Source organism: Carassius carassius, chromosome 43 (assembly GCF_963082965.1).
Source record: "Carassius carassius chromosome 43, fCarCar2.1, whole genome shotgun sequence".
Taxonomy (NCBI): domain Eukaryota; kingdom Metazoa; phylum Chordata; class Actinopteri; order Cypriniformes; family Cyprinidae; genus Carassius; species Carassius carassius.
Genome location: NC_081797.1, coordinates 16,551,881 through 16,572,081, shown reverse-complemented (window position 1 = coordinate 16,572,081; position 20,201 = coordinate 16,551,881). Strand labels below are relative to the sequence as shown.

The following is a 20,201-nucleotide window of genomic DNA, read 5'->3' as shown; positions in this document are numbered from 1 at the left end:
TTACCAAATAGAGAGAACATGGGCAGTGAGGATATTCAGTATTCTGGCTTTATTCATTATTATAGACTGAGTATTAATACTGTTATTTTAGAGTTATATACTGTTATTTTACTGTTATTAGTCTTGAGAGCATCAATTCAAATGAAAACAGGAATTCTTCACATCGCTTTCCAGTATGTTCAATGTTTTCATTGTCCTGGAAGAGGAGGTTCTGATGGAAAACATGGGAGACTTTACAAATGCTTTCAGTGTCCTCTTTCAAGAAAAAGAATGAATGTATAACGAGTTAAAATACATGTCTGAGTTTATTCAGAAGCTCCTCTTGAACCTCGGGACTGAGAGCAGCAGAGAAGTGCAAAGTCTGAGGAACAACTTATTGTGAATGTAAGTTTTATTATAATGGTGTTTTATGATCATTTGCATTTCTGCCGGTCTTTGTTATGGTGTTTTCAGATGTGTGATGTTTAAAGTGTGAGGTGAAGTTTTAAAAGCACTTAAAAGTGTGCTTTTTGGATGTTTTCTTTCCAAAAAATAATGCATTAATGTATAAATGGATAAAAAACGATGTTGCCTATGTTTTGTTTAGTTTTTGGTCTCGCCTTCAAAATGTATTATTATTCATTTTATTTTATGATGTAGGTATACAACTGTATTATATAAGAAGTTGGTGAAACATTTGATTCTGCAAATCCATGCACATATTCCCACTGGAGTGTTAATGAAACCCTGCTGTGTTTCTTGTTTTTCAGCTTTTTCGTTATATCATATCTTGTGGTGCGTCTAAGAGATTTGACTAAATCGAGATGCTGCTCATCATCGAAGCTCTTCTTCTCATTTCAGCTGCTCTAGAACAGGTAAGCTCGTTGTGACGAGTGGGGCGGGGCCGAGGGACATGGGAGCGAGGCCGGTGGAGTGATTGGAGATGAACTACACCTGTTCGACCCGCCGGTCTCGAGGCCCACGGAGGAGATGGAAGGATATAAAACTGGAGCGACGACAGTGAAGGACGAGAGAGGACCAGGCCTGGGCTTTTAGTTGTGTTTTGGTTTTTATTTGCGCGCACCAGTCGTCCGTGAGGGGCTGGTGCGCTGTTTTGTGTTTATTTTGTTATTATTAAAATGTTGTTTTGATTGTCCGCCGGTTCCCGTCTCCTTCTTCCGGATGAATATGAAAGGTTATCGTTACAGTGGTGCCGAAACCCGGGAGAAGGAGGGACGCGCTGCTGAAGATCCCTCGCCGCTGTGGTGAATCCGCGGTGCCAACGAGCAGGCGAGGAGTGTGCCGCCATGGACGCTCGAGGCGGTGGGCTGGAGCGAGTTGCCAGGGATGGGCGAGCTCGCTAACGGCCGCCCACGATAGGAGTCTGCGCCGTTCGCCAGGTGGCCGGAGCCTGCTGCCATCCGCCGGAACGGGGAGGAGCAGGGAACGGGGGACTCCTGCCGGCTGCCCAAAACCGGAGGAGCCGTCGCAGTCCACCGGGCGGCGGAGGAGTGTCGTGCCGTCCGCTGAGGGCCGTCCAGTGCCACCGCCAGGCACCGCGGAGGAGATCACCCAGCTGGTGGAGGGCCGAGCAGCGGTGCGTCTGGGAACCGGAATTTTTTTTTTTTTTTTTTTTTTCTCCTCTCTCCCCTCTCTCGTCTCTGTCGCTCCTCCTTCCATCTCCTTTTCTCTCGCCTCGCCTGTCCTACCCCCAGGTTCCCGCAGGTCCCCGTGAGCGGTCCCCCCCCGGAGGGGGGGGGGGGGGGGGGAGTAGAGCGCAGTCTCGGGAGTACCCCCCGGCCTGCGAGGGGCGATGGGGGTATGTGACGAGTGGGGCGGGGCCGAGGGACATGGGAGCGAGGCCGGTGGAGTGATTGGAGATGAACTACACCTGCTCGACCCACCGGTCTCGAGGCCCACGGAGGAGATGGAAGGATATAAAACTGGAGCGACGACAGTGAAGGACGAGAGAGGACCAGGCCTGGGATTTTAGTTGTGTTTTGGTTTTATTTTGTGCGCACCAGTCGTCCGTGAGGGGCTGGTGCGCTGTTTTGTGTTTATTTTGAATAATTAAATGTTATTTGATTGTCCGCCGGTTCCCGCCTCCTTCTTCCGGATGATTATTAAGGGTTAATTCGTTACACTCGTATTCTAGAATGAATATTACAGACATGAAAACTCATAATGTGATCATCGTGATTCCCACAGGGTCACAGAGCTGCTGCTGAAGGACTGATCTATCCATTCAACATGGCACTGAACTCAGTTGATGACCAGTATGATGGATGTACAGAAGAAATGGCTCACCTGGTGATGACAGAATACCTAGAGAAGGAACTCAATAGCTCCGCTGCATTTAAAACAGCTTGGCAAGAAGCTGAAAACAACACCTCGGCCGCCGAAGATGACTTGACAGAGAACCATTTAATTGCTATTTACGTGTACACTAATAAAGAAGTATACCGTGAGTTCAATAACGCTGTCCGCAGAGTTTAAGACGAATACAAAAACATGACATACCCATGGTATTCCCTTCATTTTTTGTTAACTGAGGCGATACAGCTTCTGAAGAAAACACAGCAACGCTGTAAGTCGACTTACCGTGGTACAGATGTTGAGTTTGATACAGATGTTCTGGACGCAGAGGTCCGTTTCGGCTCTTTTACATCCTCGTCTCTGAATCGTACAGTAGCTGAAGGTTTCGGAGATGTGTTTTGTTTTGAAATCTACACTTGTGAAGGTGCTGAGGTGGCAAATTATTCGAAGTTTCCTGATGAGGACGAGGTGCTGATTCCTCCGTATGAGACAGATCAGAAGGATCTCTGGTGCCAAACTGTGTTCACGCTGGAAAGCTCGGGGAAAACCAGCGACCTGAACTGTAGGCTGTTTAACAGTGGAAACCATGTTACTGGTTTTAGTGTTTTACTCATTTTAACATTACTTTGTAAAATGTTTACCTGCTGACTTGCAGATCCTGTATGTTTCCTGTTGATGAACTTTGAATCAGATTTAACTTGGGGACAGTTGATACAACTTTTCATAACATGAACTGAATTTGGTTTTCTGAATTTGAGTTAAAAACACCTGAATACTTTTGTTTTTATATATAGATTTTACTCCTCTGTTCTTGTTTCATGTACACATTGAGAATATTTTCTATTTATCCAGAAAGAAGGGAAGTGAATTGTCATACTACGACAATAAATGTCATTATTAAATTAAGTAGGCTGGTTTAAAACGAACTCATTTAGGCACTTGACAATAAACTTAAAACATAATAAAGTGCATGCCTCTCATAAAAGCCAAATGGACAGACAGGTAGGAATAAATAAATAAATAAAATCATTTAGCCTAATTTGAATTTTAAACATTCATATAGTAAAAAATAAAAAAATAAAAATAAAATAAATTCTTCAGAGTCTGAAGGCCAGTTTCTGTACATACAAATATTACCTTGATTATGAAAATATATTTTCCACCATCTTTGGACAGAAAAACAAAACATAAACAAGAGTAAATGGTCACAATGCTGTGAACCTGTTGTTTATTGACACTGATTTGAAAAGAACTGTTTTTATTAGTTGTACTTGTATATTCGTTTCAATTAAAATTCAAAATGTTCCTAACAAGTCTTTATTAATAAATACTTTAATTAAAGGATTAACTTAACCACAAAAGTTGATAAGGTACTGTAAATAACCAAAATATTTTGTGAACATTTTTAAAACCACAATTCAACACAGTTTTAGACTTTATGGTACTTTTTGGACTTTATCCCACATCAAAATGACTGAAACTGAAAAAAGTCGAATGTTAATAAATGAAACCAAATGTAAAATATTAATGAAAGCACTAAAAATGATCTCAATGATGCAAGACTGTAAATGTGCTTCACTATGGTAGAGTCTGCTACTGCAATCAGGATTTTTACTGACTATATACTGTATAAATCCAGTAAATGTGAAAAAAGTAATAATTATGCTTACTATATAATGCATATGTTTAGGCTTACCAAAAAATAAAATGTCTATAAAAATGAAGTTATGGGTTTTTATTTATTTATTTATTTATTTATTTATCTTTTATAGATTTGATGTGCAGTTAAAATGTGTGTATTTATTTATTTATTTATTACAAATTAATTCCAACCCCATATTTCAAATACATACTGTATGTACTCCAATCTAGCAATAGACAGATCAACCCTTACCGTAGTCTGCTTAACACAAAGCTAATCCTATTACCATCTGTAAGCACCAAGCACGTATTTTGTCTCCAGATTGTCCTGCTGTCCCGGACACTTCGGGTGTCACAACAAATACGGCAGAACATACAAGCATGACCACGTATTGGTTGTAAAAAAAATATGCACATTCCTCTCTTCGATGGAACTGTTCAAGACGTCTTAGTGGAAATCCTCAATGTGAAGATGTTTGGAAGTGGCACCAAGAAGTGGTTTATCAAGAAGAATAAAAGACAGAGGACTAAAGGAAGAAAGCCTGTCAACAGGAAGAGAAAGAAATGGGTTGCTAAGGTCCTGAAGCAGCACAGGGAGATGATCCTGAAGGAACTGGATGTCAGCAAGGTGCTGCCGTACCTGGTGTACGACAAAGTGTTTTCTCTCGGGGAATACAAAGAGATACTGGGTCAAGAGTCCAGAGAGAAACGAGCCAAGCTCTTCCTGGATCAGCTGTCTCTGAAGGGCCCGTGTGCGTTCACCTCCTTCTGCTCCGTGTTGGAGGAAGTGTGTCCTCAACTGCTCACCTGCTTCCTGTTGGACTGTGAAGGTAAATCAGCCTTTCAGAAACTAGTAAGCTGTCTATTTAAATCAAAGATGGGCAAACCTCATGAAAACAGGTCCCATTTCATTTCAAACAAAACTAACTAAATGAATAAAAAGGCTACATGAGGAAAATTTAATATTTTTAAGCATTTCTCGCATTTGATATGTATGTATATATATATATATATATATATATATATATATATATATATATATATATATGTATCTTTCATATTTCACATGTGAAAATATCTATTTTTGTTGTTGTTTTCCATTACAGTGATGAGAGTTAGATTTTTTTTGCAATACAGTAATGACAAATTGGAGAAGACGGTTAACTGGATAATCATGTTATTTTGCAAAAATCTTATTCCATACATTTTATTTTATACCTTTCATGGTTTTTTTCCCACATTAAAGAAATGAGACTATTGAGAGAAAGGTGCTTAACACAGATGAGAAAATGTCATAAAATTACTATTATTGGCAAAAAAATAAAATCCTTCTAAATATAGTCTAGATTTATTATCATTGGGATAAATTATATATATATATATATATATATATATATATATATACACACTCACTGACCACTTTATTAGGTACACCTGTTCAATTGCTTGGTAACACAAATTGCTAATCAGCCAATTACATGGCAGCAACTCAATGCATTTAGGCATCTAGATGTGGTGAAGACGACTTGCTGTTCAAACCGAGCAGCAGAATGGGGAAGAAAGGGGATTTAAGTGACTCTGAACGTGGAATGGTTGTTGGTGCCAGACGGATGGTCTGAGTATTTTAAAAACTGCTGATCTATTGGGATTTTCACACACAACCATCTCTAGGGTTTACAGAGAACGGTCCGAAAAAGAGAAAATATCCAGTGAGCGGCAGTTATGTGGAGGAAAATGCCTTGTTGATGTCAGAGGTCAGAGGAGAATGGGCAGACTGGTTAGAGATGATAGAAAGGCAACAGTAACTCACATAACCACTCGTTACAACCAAGGTAAGCAGAATACCATCTCTGAACACACAACACATCAAACCCTGAAGCAGATGAGCTACAGCAGCAGAAGACCACACCGTGTGCCGCTCATGTCAGATAAGAACAGGAAACGGAGGCTACCACTGGTGCTGGTGGGTGTAATGGTGTGGCGGATATTATCTTGACACACTTTAGGCCCCTTAGTACCAATTGAGCATCATTTAAATGCCACAGCCTACCTGAGTATTGTTGCTGATCATGTCCATCCCTTTATGACTAGAGTGTACCCATCCTCTGATGGCTACTTCCAGCAGGATAATATATAATAATGATAATGTCACAAAGCTCAAATCATCACAGACTGGTTTCTTGAACATGACAATAAGTTCACTTTACTCATTTGCCTCCACAGTCACCAGATCTCAATCTAATAGAGCAGCTTTGGGATGTGGTGGAACGAGAGATTCACATCATGGATGTGCAGCCGACAAATCTGCAGCAACTGTGATGCTTGTCAATGTCAATGTGGACCAAAATCTATGAGGAATGTTTCCAACACCTTGTTGAATCTTTGCTATGAAGAATTAAGGCAGTTCTGAAGTCAAAAGGGGGTCCAACCCAGTACTAGCAAGGTGTACCTAATAAAGTGACCAGTGAGTGTGTGTTATATACAGTATATATATATATATAGAGAGAGAGAGAGAGAGAACATCATTTGTAAAATCAATAAAACAATAAATAATACTCATTTAAATAAATAAACAAACTAATATTTATCATAATTTCTTCAGATTTTGGGGTGAAATATGACCTAAACCTGAAATGTGATTTTTTTTATTTTTTTTTATTATAATAATTGAAAATTGTGAGAGAAAATGAGCTTAATAGAGATGGAAATACTTTACTTAAATAATTTTAATCAAAAAAGCAATGAATGATACTCCTAAATATAGATTGCCATTTCATTTAAATAAATAAATAAATCCAAATGATGTATACATACTGTACATGCATACATTACATACAGTACATAAACAAACAAATAAATAAATATTTCTTATTGGTTTCTTCAGATTTTTTTTCTAAAAATGACCTGTGACATTCTCACAGGCATTTGATTGAGGATAGGCTGTTCCATATCAAGGTGATTAGGAGAATGACTGAAATATTAGTATTATTATTACTGTTATTGTTACTTTTTTTCAAATAAAACTAGGTTTTTATGGTTGGTGTAGGATCCTGCATAAACGCAAAGCCTCATACCCTCACAAACACCTGTGCAAATCGCTGAGGTTTATTTTTAATCTATTCTTAAAGAGTAGTTAAAGCTCCAGCTGACTAGCATGAAAGCACAGACACTATCCAGATCTGTATGGCCCACAAACTCAGTCTAAGCCAGCGTGTCCCACTAAGAGCTGGCAGGAAATAGCCAGTTAAATCCGCCCCTCTGAGGAGATTAGCCTGGGTGACATGCAGTGACAGACATAACCCAGCATATGGCCTCAAACTAAACTGTCTAAGTTAAACTTGTCGGCTGATTTAGCTTGATCTTGCAGCTTGATGTAGACAGATTAATAAGAGGATGATAAACAGGCCAAATTATCAGGATGGCTGAGCTATTACTCAAGCTATAGGGGGCTAATGATGTATTCATGCAATTAATCAACAGTCTTCCCCCTTATAGAAGACCTTGGAAGAGCATTCTTAGAAATGTAACTCAGTCTTGTGTTGGGGACGCTTCGTGATTTTAGATCAACGGTAGCAGTTTGATTCGGCACCTGTAGAGGGCGCTCGATATGTTCGGTATAAACACCAGTGAACTTACACAGCTTTTATTTTGATAAAAAAACACCCCCCCCCCCCCCCAAAAAAAAAAAAAAAACAGGACTGCACTGAAATACAATTATATAAAGGAAAAATCTAAAACCAATAACAACTCAGTAAGAAAAATATCATCATAAGCGTCAATAAACTTGTTATTATTGTTGTTGAATATTAACAGTGAGCAAAATCTCAGCAAGAAAGATATCAAATAGGTAACAACTTGAGAAATGTGTTTTTGTGAACAAAAAACCTACAATGCAATGCAACACAAAAAAAAATAACAATAGGATTAATAGCATGGTCACTGACAGAAAAACATTTTTTGGAAAAAAAGAGTAGCCTATATAGGCTAAGCTTAGAATAAAACTGACTAAAATGTAAATCTCTTTAAAAAAAAAAGATTTTAAGAGGGCCAGATGAATCATCATTACATTACTATTCAGATACAGGAGTCAAAGTAAACTTTTCAAAGGTGTCTGAAAGATTTTGTCTCCTAAAAGTAGCTGTTTCTCTGACGATTCTCCCTCACAGATGGCTCAGCTGGAGGAAAAAAGAGGCAAGGACAAACTAAACCAGCGCACAGCCAAGAGAACGCGCTGTCCAAGGGACAAGACACGGTTTGCTCTCTGCCTATGTACACAGACCCACTTTTTGACACGAGGTAAGGTTTCTCATCACTTGCGCTATAATTGCTGCAATCCCTCCCTCCCCAGCTCCCTCTGTTGCTTTGCATAATGAATGAGAGCCTGAAAGGGCCTAGTACTCTAGTTCTATATAGAGCACGATGTCAGGCTTTAAACTGTTGGTTTAATGTAAGTCACCGCTCTCTTATGCATTTTGCTTTAAGTTGCTGTCACAATTACCTCTTGGGGGATTTCATTTCATGAAATTTCATACTAGCTAATAGCACTGTCAAAAAAAATAGAATTTCGAATATTCGTCGAATTAAAAAAATTCCACATTCTAAATTTTAGGTCTATGTCAGCCGTCAGGCAGCCTTATCAACTGCACACGAAATGCGAGGACGATGTAAGTGTCATTGCATCTGAATGCTTTTGTGAGCCTATCCAGTTGAACCCACGGCGCTGCGTTGTTCATTCAGTATATTGCGGAAAACAAGAGCATCAGTGCATGTGGAGAAGAAGTTGTTAACATCAAAACTGAAACCAAGCCCTTCACACAGAACGCATGTTTATCACATTTTCTTGCTGGACATCTATCATCGTTGCACTCGTGTCTCGCTTGACAGAGTGACATGTTTAGAAAGTCATGTAAAAGTAATGTAAGTTCAACTTTTAAAAAACATGTCTCATGACTCCTATGGTGGTTTTTCCCCATCCCACTGTATCTCATGTTCTTAAAGGGGTCATATTATGCTATTTAAATTTTTCCTTTCTCTTTGGAGTGTTACAAGCTCTTGGTGCATAAAGAAGATCTGTAAAGTTGCAAAGACTAAAGTCTCAAATCCAAAGAGATATTCTTTATCAAAGTTAAGACTCTGCCACGCCCCCCTGAAACACCTCATTCAAACATGCCCCACATGTCTACATCACTATGTGGAAATATTTGTGTAATGCCGCACAGAGGCATGGTTTCAGTAACACAATTAGTGTTGAAGCAGTCATTTCGGGGAGATGCTGTGTGTTTCTAGGAGAAAGAAAAAACACTTTATTTGTCCTTCTGAAAGTAGATGCATTTACGAATCTTTAAGATTACTTACAACAGAACAGCAATGCATTTTATGGCCGTGTCTTGAACCTAGGAGATAAAGAAATTCTGACTCAATCTGGTGCTACTGAATCAGTAAGTATGTTTTGTTATTAGTTTAAGTGTTTGCTCTGTTCCTCTTTTGGGCTTGAACTGATGTTAAAACATTATTACGTAAGGACATTATAAAAAATTATGAAGCTTGCGATTATGGAAAGGGGCGTTATATTTCTGACGAGTGCTTGCGGTGTTCGGTCAATCACAATGCACTGGGTCAGTTGGCCAATCAGAGCAGACTGCGCTTGTCAGAAGGAGGGACTTTGTAATACTTTTCAAATAGCTGTTTTGTGAGCTGTGAGCTTGCTACACTATTGACAATTGCCGGCAAAATGGGAGTTTTTGCTTGGCATTAACAGATTTAGATAGATAGGCAGAGGTGCTGAGGATGCTGCTGTTTGTCTCTTTTGATGTGTGAATCCCGTCTCATCAGTCTTCTGTATTTCGAGAGTCTCTGGAGACGTTGACCTTTTCTGTTTGGGATGCTTATCAGGCCTGAAGGAATGTCCGCATTTCTGTGCCCTTTCACTGGCATTTCTATATTTGTTTAAATGCAGATATAATACATTAAAGGCTTGCGGTAATTAGTATAATGCAACGTGTATCTGCTGCTGAAAGCACCACGGAAATATAAGTTGTGAATGTGAGGTTGCAGTCTGAAGTAAAGACGTTTAAGACGTTTTTAAAACATGTCTTTCTGTAAAGCTGCACGAAAAACAACACGACCAATACAAACAGCGTAATGTGAATCTGATTCGAAATCTGAGTTGGTTCTTTTTAGTGAATCAAAAACAAAAAGTGCAAGCTGCATTGTTCTATTCGCGAACAAATTGTTTCAAATATGAGCTGGGGTTTTTCAAAAATGCTCACAAAATGTAACTACTTTGAATCGGTTTAATAATTCACTCACTAAATCTGAACAGAATCAACATTATTGAAAATCATGACGTAAAGCTGAAGTAAAATATAAATATTAGATGAAAAGCTTAAATAAACGAAACAAACAATTTAAATGTTTCCATGTGTTCCCAGCAAACAACTGAAACAGGAGGAAATACTACAATTACTAACTAAAATCAAATTAAAACTGAAACTGAAATAAAATTTCGTTCAAAAAAGAAAAAAAAGAAAAGAAAAACTAAATGAATAAAATAATAAAAGCACATAAAAATTACAAAAAATAAATTACAATTAAAACTAATATATATATATATATATATATAACTATATAACTACACAATGTCTATGTGCTGTGTTAATATGGAATTCCATTGTGCATTATGGATTGCACTGTATTGTGTTGGAAATGGAAATGTCCATAAATGAAACAGAAAAGATGTTGGTTATTTTCTTGCAGGACATTATCTGTCTTTACAGATTTTCTTCTTACAGTGTAAAAGCTGTAAATAATATATAAATAATATTAAAATAACAATGTTTACCATACACATAAAGTTGAATCTTTAGAGTTCCATTCGATTCCTTTGGTTACAGGCATTTCTTTATTCCTACAGCGTGTTCATTATTTGATTAAATGAGGAGTATGTTTTGTTTTCCTTGCACTGTGGAGTGTTGCCACATACACCAGAATTTTTGCTTTGACTGTGAATACTTGCTGACATTACTGTTACAAGTTTGCTTATCTCATCTCCCTTATGTAAACCAGCTTCACCTGTCTGTGTAATGGGAAGACAGTGCATCTGTTTGTTACTTGTATACTGCCATAATTGGACAGTGCATCAAAGCCGGGTCTCAACTTCTTCTTTTAAACATGAAGAAATGTGACAAGCACCAGTACATCATTTAAGGCTAGGGAAAGTGTGCTGGGACTCTAGATGTAGTATGCATGAGAAAGAGAGAGAGTAAAGCTGTCAGAGGCTCTGGCAGTCATACTGTGTGAAGCTGCTTCATGTGTGGTATCAGGAGCCTATAGCTGACAGTCATTGTGTGTGAACAGAGCCTGCAAGCAACGGGACACTAGAGAGAGAGAGAGATGTGTGTGTGTGTGAGGTGTTTGTTCATGCTGTGATGGAAGACCAGGTAAAAACAGCAGATGAGGCCTTCACCTAGCAAGTTTGGTGTGCAGTGTTGTAATATGAATTTATGGAATTACTATAAAAATGGTATGAAATGGGATTTAGTTTAAGTTACTGATAAACCTTATCAGACACTGATGAGACATTTCCAAAAAAAAAAAAAACCACATAATATGACATCAATAATAAGTGTTTAAAAAGCCACTAATAGAAATGTATTTAATTGATATTTAATTGGTGTATGTGTTATTTTTATTTACTTTTTATTACATATTATGCTCTATTATAATATATGTTTTATTACTATGTTATAAGATTTTTATTATTGTTGCATATTCCAAAATATATATTTAAATTATATATTTCATGCTATATAACAAATATGATTATAATATACAATTAGAATTGGTCAAATACAAATATTTGTAATCATACACACACACACACACACACACACACACACACACAAATCTATTTTTATTTTATTATTATGCTATTTGTATTGTACAACAATTTTGATCTGTGATTGTACAATCCTTCTAATTTGTAAAATAAGATCATTTGTAATTATATAATACTTATATAATTATGTTCAATATGTTAATGAACTGTATATAATATTTAAATATTAAATTAATATTACATATGTAAATTATATTTAAAATGAGCTGTGTTTTAATAAAAATAAAAATATTTAATGAAGTCTGTTAATGAGATAAACATTCATTTTGTTGAATTTTTTTATAAATTTCAAATTAATCTTCTGTGTATATTTAATTTTGTTTAAATATATATATATATATATATATATATATATATACTTTTTTTTTAATTCTAGATAAATGTTGCACTTTCACTGTATAATCTTTTTGAATTGTAAAATTTAATTAATAATATACAAATATATAAAACATTTAAAAACAAACGAAACAAAAAAAATATATATATATATATATGATAAATGTATATATGTTCATCTTATAGAAATAAATGTAAATATATTTAAAATAAAATATATTAAATTACAGCTATGACTGATTGATTGATTTTGGACTGAGATATATGAAAAATATTTTTTAACTTGTACTATATCAAAATATCATTAGAATATGTAAATATCATGCCATATTGAATATATTTTAATTGTGAAATAATTATAAAAAAGAATATACTTTTTTATAAATTAAATTTCAGTTCACTTCCTCTCATTTCAACTTCCCAGTTAACTAATGAACTGAAAGGGACCTGATTCTTCCAGATATGGAGTCCTGGTTTGCGCACAGATAGTTATTGCCCTGAAAATCAGGCTAGATCCAATCTGGGCTTGAAAAAGAGGACGTGGGCTTGCAGTGGGGGAGGACAGACATCGCAACGATGAATCTCTGTGAGTTGAAAGCACACTCAGGCGTATTGTTCACTAAAGTAGGCCTCCTGTATGTCTGACTGACAGCAAAGTCATCACAGAGAAGACAGCGCCGCTGGTTTGACCCAGAGCTGGAACACACATCAAACACACAGTCACTGACGTGGCATTATGACAAAATCATTTCAGGTCACACAAGTTACAGACAGACACACAAAGGAGCCGGACAGTTTGAAAAGCACAGACATGGTAACAGCACACAGCAGAGAGGCATGATCACGGACACCATGACGGGAGCGCAGCGTTACCAACACTATATGTAAGTACACCATTTACCACAGGTTCAAGGAGGAGGTCAAGGATTGTTCGAAGCGTGTAGGAAAAAGAAGAACAATATTGAATATGCATGAGGGGTGCAAGTACGGACTGCAAGAACATCTAATTCCTTATGATATTTTATATTTACATTTATACATATTTATAAGTTATATAACCTATGCAATATCGTACGTGCTGTGAGTTGACTTTTTTCCTCTAGATGGATATGTGTAGACACAACGTCTGATGCATAAGCGCCTGGGGATTGTCATGTTTTACGAAAACAGGTGTTTTTTTCGAATAAAGAGTAAACACAGCTTTTAGCTAAACAATATGTGTTTAAAAAAAATGTTGGAGAATGAGGCTAACAGGGCAGTTTGTTTGTTTGAGTAGCCGTGGAAGTAGGACACATCCCGCCTCAAGCTCGGCTTCATGACATTTGAATACAAATGTATCTAGTGTGTGTGTATTGTCGACTCGTTTGCCAGTAGTTAGTGTGTGTTTGGCTCATGGTGTGTGCTTATAACCAAATGTAAAATCTAAATTTGAGTTTGACAGCACAGTTTAAAATTTTAAGAGTAAAAAAACGTAAAGGTGAATAACGATGCTCAGTTTTTGAATGGAATCTATTAATTTAAAAATATATAAAAAATGCACACATAGTGCCTTTTCTGTGATTAGTATGTTTTTTATTTCTGAATTAAAATTCATTTTGTATTCGGTGGGAGGAATCAAAGCCATGTGTTTTGTATCAACATTTATTTCAAATCAGATCATTTGGTGAAATTTCATGCCGTTCAAAAACAGATAATTATGAATGAATTACTCTGAAAAATACATTTTAAAGCTCTTTAGAAAATAATGATTAAGACTGAAATTAAGACGAAATTTTTCTGAAAATGTAAATGAGTTTGTTTTTCCATCAGTTTTTGAGAAACCATCATTTGTTCTTCTATGGATCCTCTGCAGTGAATGGGTGCCGTCAGATTGAGAGACCAAACAGCTGATAAATACATCACAATAATCCACAAAGAATCCACACCACTCCAGTATATTAATGTCTTGTAAAGAGAAAAGAAAAAAAACTGTAATTTATCAAGATGTTTTTAACTTGAGTCCCCTATATCCATAATATTGTTTTATCCAGTGAATCAGGAGAGAAATATGCATGGATCAAGCATTATTTACAAGGAAAAACAGCCCACAACAGATCAAATCAAATATGTTGATGGATTTTGATGTGAGAAGACAACATGGGTTTTTCACTGGAGGAGGCCATATTATGGATTATAGAGCCATATTTTGGCCAGAAGTAACAGTTTAGAGTTAAATCGTCTGCTTAATAATGAATTTGTTTCATACAAACATGCATCTGTTGACTTCACAAGACATTAACTGATGGACTGGAGTGGTGTGGATTATTGTGATGTATTTATCAGCCTTTTGGACTCTCATTCTGACGGCACCCATTCACTGCAGAGGATCCACTGGTGAACAAGTAATGTAATGCTACATTCCATAAATCAAATCTACACTATCATATGTACATATATACATTCCATTCATATCTATGGAGGTTTATGAAGCCTCAGGTTCCATTGTTCAAAATGCTAAAAGTTTTTAAAAAACAATACAAAACCACCAAGAATATGAGTACTTCGGCATGTTTCAAACTAGTCTTTTCTTCATCGCATACACTCTTATTTGTCATTGGCACACAAATCGTCTCTCAGTCTCACACACACACACACACACACACACGCAAACTCTTGCTGAATAGAAACCCCATTGATTGATCACCAGCTCAGGTGTGGTGTTGTACGAGAGGATATGGTATTTATCTGTTGGGCTCTCACTTTGTCTGTGTCCGTCTAATAGTTTTCAGTTTCTTGCTGACTTTGAGCAAACGTGCTGTTCTAAATCATAGACCAAAGCCGGTCTCCACTGGACCGAGCGACCATAAAAGACCGGGTCTGGCCGAGCTTATCCTTGTCCATCAACGGTAACTACTATAATGATTTCCAATTATAGAGTTCTGTAGTGAAGCTAATGCATTCAATTGGGTATGCAGTTAGATTAGGTTTTTGCTAGCGTTGTGTTTTTGTTACGCCGTGTGTGGGTTGAAAGTTAACAAACGTATAACTTCATATTCACTCGCTGTGAGGCAACTGCAGTGCGCAATAGAGATACAGTACACAACGTCATCAAAGAAGTAGATGAAGATTCAAGCAGTCAGCGTTCAGTAACATTTTATGCTACATTTCACTTCAGGCCACTTTCTGAGGCGTTAAAAGCACTGCAAACAAAATAAAGTGATATATCTTTATTGAAAGAGAAGGATTTTGCTCGTTTAGTAGGCTAATGGGTGAAGGACTAACATCTTACAAACGCTCACATTCACTTTGCAGATATACTCTGATAAAAACGGTCTGCTTTCAGTTGTGATTTCATGCTACGTTTCACTCCACAAGGCTCTTTTTGAAGTGTTACATCTGTTTTAAGTTAAATAAAATGAAACCGAAGTGAAATATATTTGTTGAAAGAAAAGACTTTGCTTGTTTTGTAGGTAATGGCTGAAGTCGTACTTTTCTAAGAAACTCTCGTGTCTGTTTTGTGGATGCTTTGATCAAAACTGTCTGCGTTCGGATGGCATGAAATATTTCACTTCAAGCCTCTTTTTAAGGTATTATTGAAACCACCATTAGCAAGATAAATTAAAATATCCTTGTTGAAAGGGAAAAATGTAGCTTATTAAGTAGGCTAATGGCTAAATTAGCCGTCTCACCTCTTACGGAAATGGCTATGTACATGTTCATAATGTCTATATGATGATTTTGAATATGATATGTAACAACATAATATTGTAACGATCTGTAATGACTGTGACACAGGAGACGAGAGATCCAAGAGCAGTGTGAGTTTAATGGGTAATCCAAAATCAGAATCAAAAAGAAAAAAAAAAGAAAAAAAAAGAAAAACAAAATACAAGGCCAGGAGAGAACAGAGAGTTCAGGGCCCCAGGGCCGAACTGACAGGGCAGGAATCCAGGGTGGAGCACGGTGGAACTGGAGCCATGCGGTCAAGACAGAAACCCACCAGGGTGGCGCAGAAGACCACCACATCCATGCGGTTGAGACATAAGACCACCAGGGCGGCGCAGAAGACCACCACAGCTGTGCGGTCGAGACATAAGCCCACCAGGGCGGCGCAGAAGACCACCACAGCCGTGTGGTTGAGACATAAGACCACCAGGGCGGCGCAGAAGACCACCACAGCGGTGCGGTCGAGACAGAAGCCCACCAGGGCGGCGCAGAAGACCACCACAGCCGTGCGGTTGAGACATAAGACCACCAGGGCGGCGCAGAGGACCACCACAGTGGGATCGATGACACAGGAGAGCAAGTCTGGTTAGGCAAGTCTGAAACAGAGAACATGAACCGGTTAAGGGTGGCCTCCGTGGCCACGACAGGATAAGTCGAGCGCTCAAAGAGCTCGGCTGAGACCTGATGAGGCTCTGGAATTTCCGCAGAGACGAGGAGAGACTCTGGTATATCAGCAGAGACGTGGAGAGACTGGTAGATCCGTGGTGTTTTGACTGGACTCAGGAAGATCAATGGTGACTTGACTCTGCTCATGAAAATCATTGGTGACTTGCCTTTGCCCATGAAGATAGTCGGTGACTTGCCTTTGCCCATGAAGATAGTCTGTGACTTGCCTTTGCCCATGAAGATAGTCTGTGACTTGCCTTTGCCCATGAAGAACACTGGTGACTTGCCTTTGCCCATGAAGAACACTGGTGACTTGCCTTTGCCCATGAAGAACACTGGTGACTTGCCTTTGCCCATGAAGAACACTGGTGACTTGCCTTTGCCCATGAAGAACACTGGTGACTTGACTTTGCCCATGAAGAACACTGGTGACTTGACTTTGCCCATGAAGAACACTGGTGACTTGACTTTGCCCATGAAGAACACTGGTGACTTGACTTTGCCCATGAAGAACACTGGTGACTTGCCTTTGCCCATGAAGAACACTGGTGACTTGACTTTGCCCATGAAGAACACTGGTGACTTGCCTTTGCCCATGAAGAACACTGGTGACTTGCCTTTGCCCATGAAGAACACTGGTGACTTGCCTTTGCCCATGAAGAACACTGGTGACTTGCCTTTGCCCATGAAGAACACTGGTGACTTGACTTTGCCCATGAAGAACACTGGTGACTTGCCTTTGCCCATGAAGAACACTGGTGACTTGCCTTTGCCCATGAAGAACACTGGTGACTTGCCTTTGCCCATGAAGAACACTGGTGACTTGCCTTTGGCCATGAAGAACACTGGTGACTTGCCTTTGGCCATGAAGAAAATTGGTGACTTGCCTTTGCCCATGAAGATAGTCGGTGACTTGCCTTTGCCCATGAAGATAGTCGGTGACTTGCCTTTGCCCATGAAGATAGTCGATGACTTGCCTTTGCCCATGAAGAACACTGGTGACTTGGCTTTGCCCATGAAGAACACTGGTGACTTGCCTTTGCCCATGAAGATCACCGGTGACTTGACTTTGCCCATGAAGAACACTGGTGACTTGACTTTGCCCATGAAGAACACCGATGACTTGACTTTGCCCATGAAGATCACCGGTGACTTGACTTTGCCCATGAAGATCACCGGTGACTTGACTTTGCCCATGAAGAACACCGGTGACTTGACTTTGCCCATGAAGAACACCGGTGACTTGACTTTGCCCTTGAAGATCACCGGTGACTTGACTTGACTCCTGAGGTCTAACTGTGGTAGTGCTTAATTCATGAGGGTCAACGGTGACCTGACCTGACTCTGGGGGGGTCAACGGTGACCTGACTCGACTCTGGGGGGGTCAACGGTGACCTGACCCGACTCTGGGGGGTCAACGGTGACCTGATCCGACTCTGGGGGGTCAACGGTGACCTGACCCGACTCTGGGGGGTCAAATGGAACCGGACTCGACTCTGGGGGGTCACTTGTGGCTGTCATCTTGTGCAGAGGCTCTGGGCCGGCGGCCATCTTGCGCCGTGGCGCTGGGCTGGCGGTCCTCCTGTCTGTAGACCCCGGTCTAGAGTTGGCCATCCCCCCAGGAGAGACAGGTGTGTCTGGGGTATCCCACTGAGACTGATGTTGTAGGTACAGAATGAACCCCCAAAAAACCAAAGGCGTCCAGCTGATCTATTTCCCTTTCTGGCACGGGGTTATCCAGACCGGCATTGAAAAGGTCTTTCAGGGCCGCATTATTATATACCATTCCTACTGCCAGGGTCCAGAACACTTGAGCCACACCACCCACCTCATTCCCCTCTTGACGGAGGGTGGTTAATTTGAGGAATCTCACCCTCCGCTCCTCCACACTGGCTGGGGAACGGACATGAAGTCCCACACCACTGGATCTAGACATGATGGAGTCCTTCTGTAACAATCTGTAATGACTGGGACACAGGAGATGAGAGATCCAAGAGCAGTGTGAGTTTAATGGGTAATCCAAAATCAGAATCAAACAAGCAGGGGGTCAAAACCAAAGATCAGTCCAAAACACAAACAAACAGGAACAGGAACAAGGAACAGGAACAACTAGGAACGCCAGGAAACCAGGTGACGGAAAGTAAGGACTCCATAACACAGACAGAAAAACAGACCGGTTTAAATAGGCAGGATGATGACTATGAAGTGAAGACACCTGAGTGCAATTAACAGGTGTGCAATTACTGTGATGAAGGGACAAGGCTTTGTGGGAATTGTAGTGCCTGCGGTGAGGTGCCTATGGGGAAGTGAGACCACTAGTGGAGAGCCAGGGAAACAGAGACCAGACACCGTGACAAATATCAAAATACATTTTAACTTTATTAAAACAGCATGATAAAAAAGATAAACACACACACACACGTATTTTCATTTTAATTTAACTTTGTTTTAGTGATTTTATTTAGTGATTCTTTTTTATATATATATATTTAGCTTTAATTTATTATTTAATTTTTTTGTGTTAATAATTTTAAAACTTCAACTTTAACTTGTTTTATTTATTTATTTTTTTCTTTTTGCCATGGCAATATTTCAGACTTTTAAAAAAGCTTTTTAAATGAATAATTTGCCCAAAAATGAAAAATGTTTTATTATTTTGTTATCCTCACTTTGTTCCAATTGTGAAAAAAAAAGATATTATGAAGAGTGTTTTTGACTTCAATAGTATGGAAAAAATGACTATGGAAGTCCACGGCTACCAGCAAGTGTTTGGTTGAACTGAACTCTCCATTAAAGTTTACCTTATTTCAGCTTCATTTCAGTTAACGAAAATTATATGTGCATATTTGGTTTGCACGTTTTGATCAAAATGGTCTGCCATGAATTTCGAAGGGACATTTCATGCTGTGTCACTTCAGTCCTCTTTTGCAGTGTTAAAAATATAAGATATTTCTAATACTAAATTTAGCTGCAGTGTTTGTTGACAGATTTAGCTTCATTAGCAGGTTACTAAGTAGTAAATATCTCTTGTGTGCTTTGCCAATCCTTTGATTAAAACAGTCAGAACATTTTCACTTCAAGTCTCTTTCTGAGATTTTAAAGAGGTATTTTTGGTCAGAAAACACATTTTGCTTGTTTCATCGAGTAACAAGTTTTACAACATAATCAAACATGAAACCATTTTGCAGAATCTCACACGTATTTTGCTGAAGCTGTGCTCAAATCGCTAAGCTTCTGGTTACAAATGTATTGCTACATTTTGCTTCAGGCCCATTTCCATTGCACGAAATGCAAGATAAGCTAAATAAATATTAGTTGAATGTGTCAGATTTTGTTTGTTTAGCAGGCTAACCGTCGAATATCTTAATTGGTGGTTCTTAATTTTTTCTTGCAGAACTACTCCTACTACCCAGCCATGGAGAATTCAGCTCATTATTGGTTAAAAATAACCGGGGCTGAAATCCTAGTCTGTCAGGTTAGCAAAGAAAAGAGGAGGAGAGTGAGGAAGATTAAAGCTACGCTCGGCGGATGACTCACCTCACGGCACACTGGGAAAAAGCACTGCGACAGCACTGAAGCGTGACACCGAGTGTGTGTTTAAAGAGAAAAAAGAGTGTATGTGTTAATTTACGCATGCACAAGCGAATGAAGTGTTGTTGTT

The 20,201-nt window shown here is 38.8% G+C and overlaps 2 protein-coding genes across 11 annotated transcripts in view; both read left to right on the top strand.

Moving 5' to 3' along the window:
• The first annotated feature begins 32 nt into the window (after positions 1-32).
• Positions 33-3,145, top strand: LOC132125278 (GPI-linked NAD(P)(+)--arginine ADP-ribosyltransferase 1-like). The gene is given in 3 exon segments (XM_059536604.1): positions 33-384; positions 750-854; positions 2,188-3,145. Coding segments are annotated over 2 exon segments (807 nt in total). The 5' UTR covers positions 33-384; positions 750-803; the 3' UTR covers positions 2,944-3,145.
• Positions 3,146-4,307: 1,162 nt separating this feature from the next.
• LOC132124979 (tight junction protein ZO-1-like) overlaps positions 4,308-20,201 on the top strand; it is a 158,304-nt gene continuing 142,410 nt past the window's right edge. For all 10 annotated transcript variants that reach the window (XM_059536163.1, XM_059536170.1, XM_059536159.1 and 7 more), the window contains exons 1-2: positions 4,308-4,766; positions 8,103-8,232. In XM_059536163.1, coding sequence (XP_059392146.1) covers positions 4,346-4,766; positions 8,103-8,232 — 551 coding nt within the window. In that variant the 5' untranslated portion in view covers positions 4,308-4,345. The remainder of the gene's footprint in view (positions 4,767-8,102; positions 8,233-20,201) is intronic.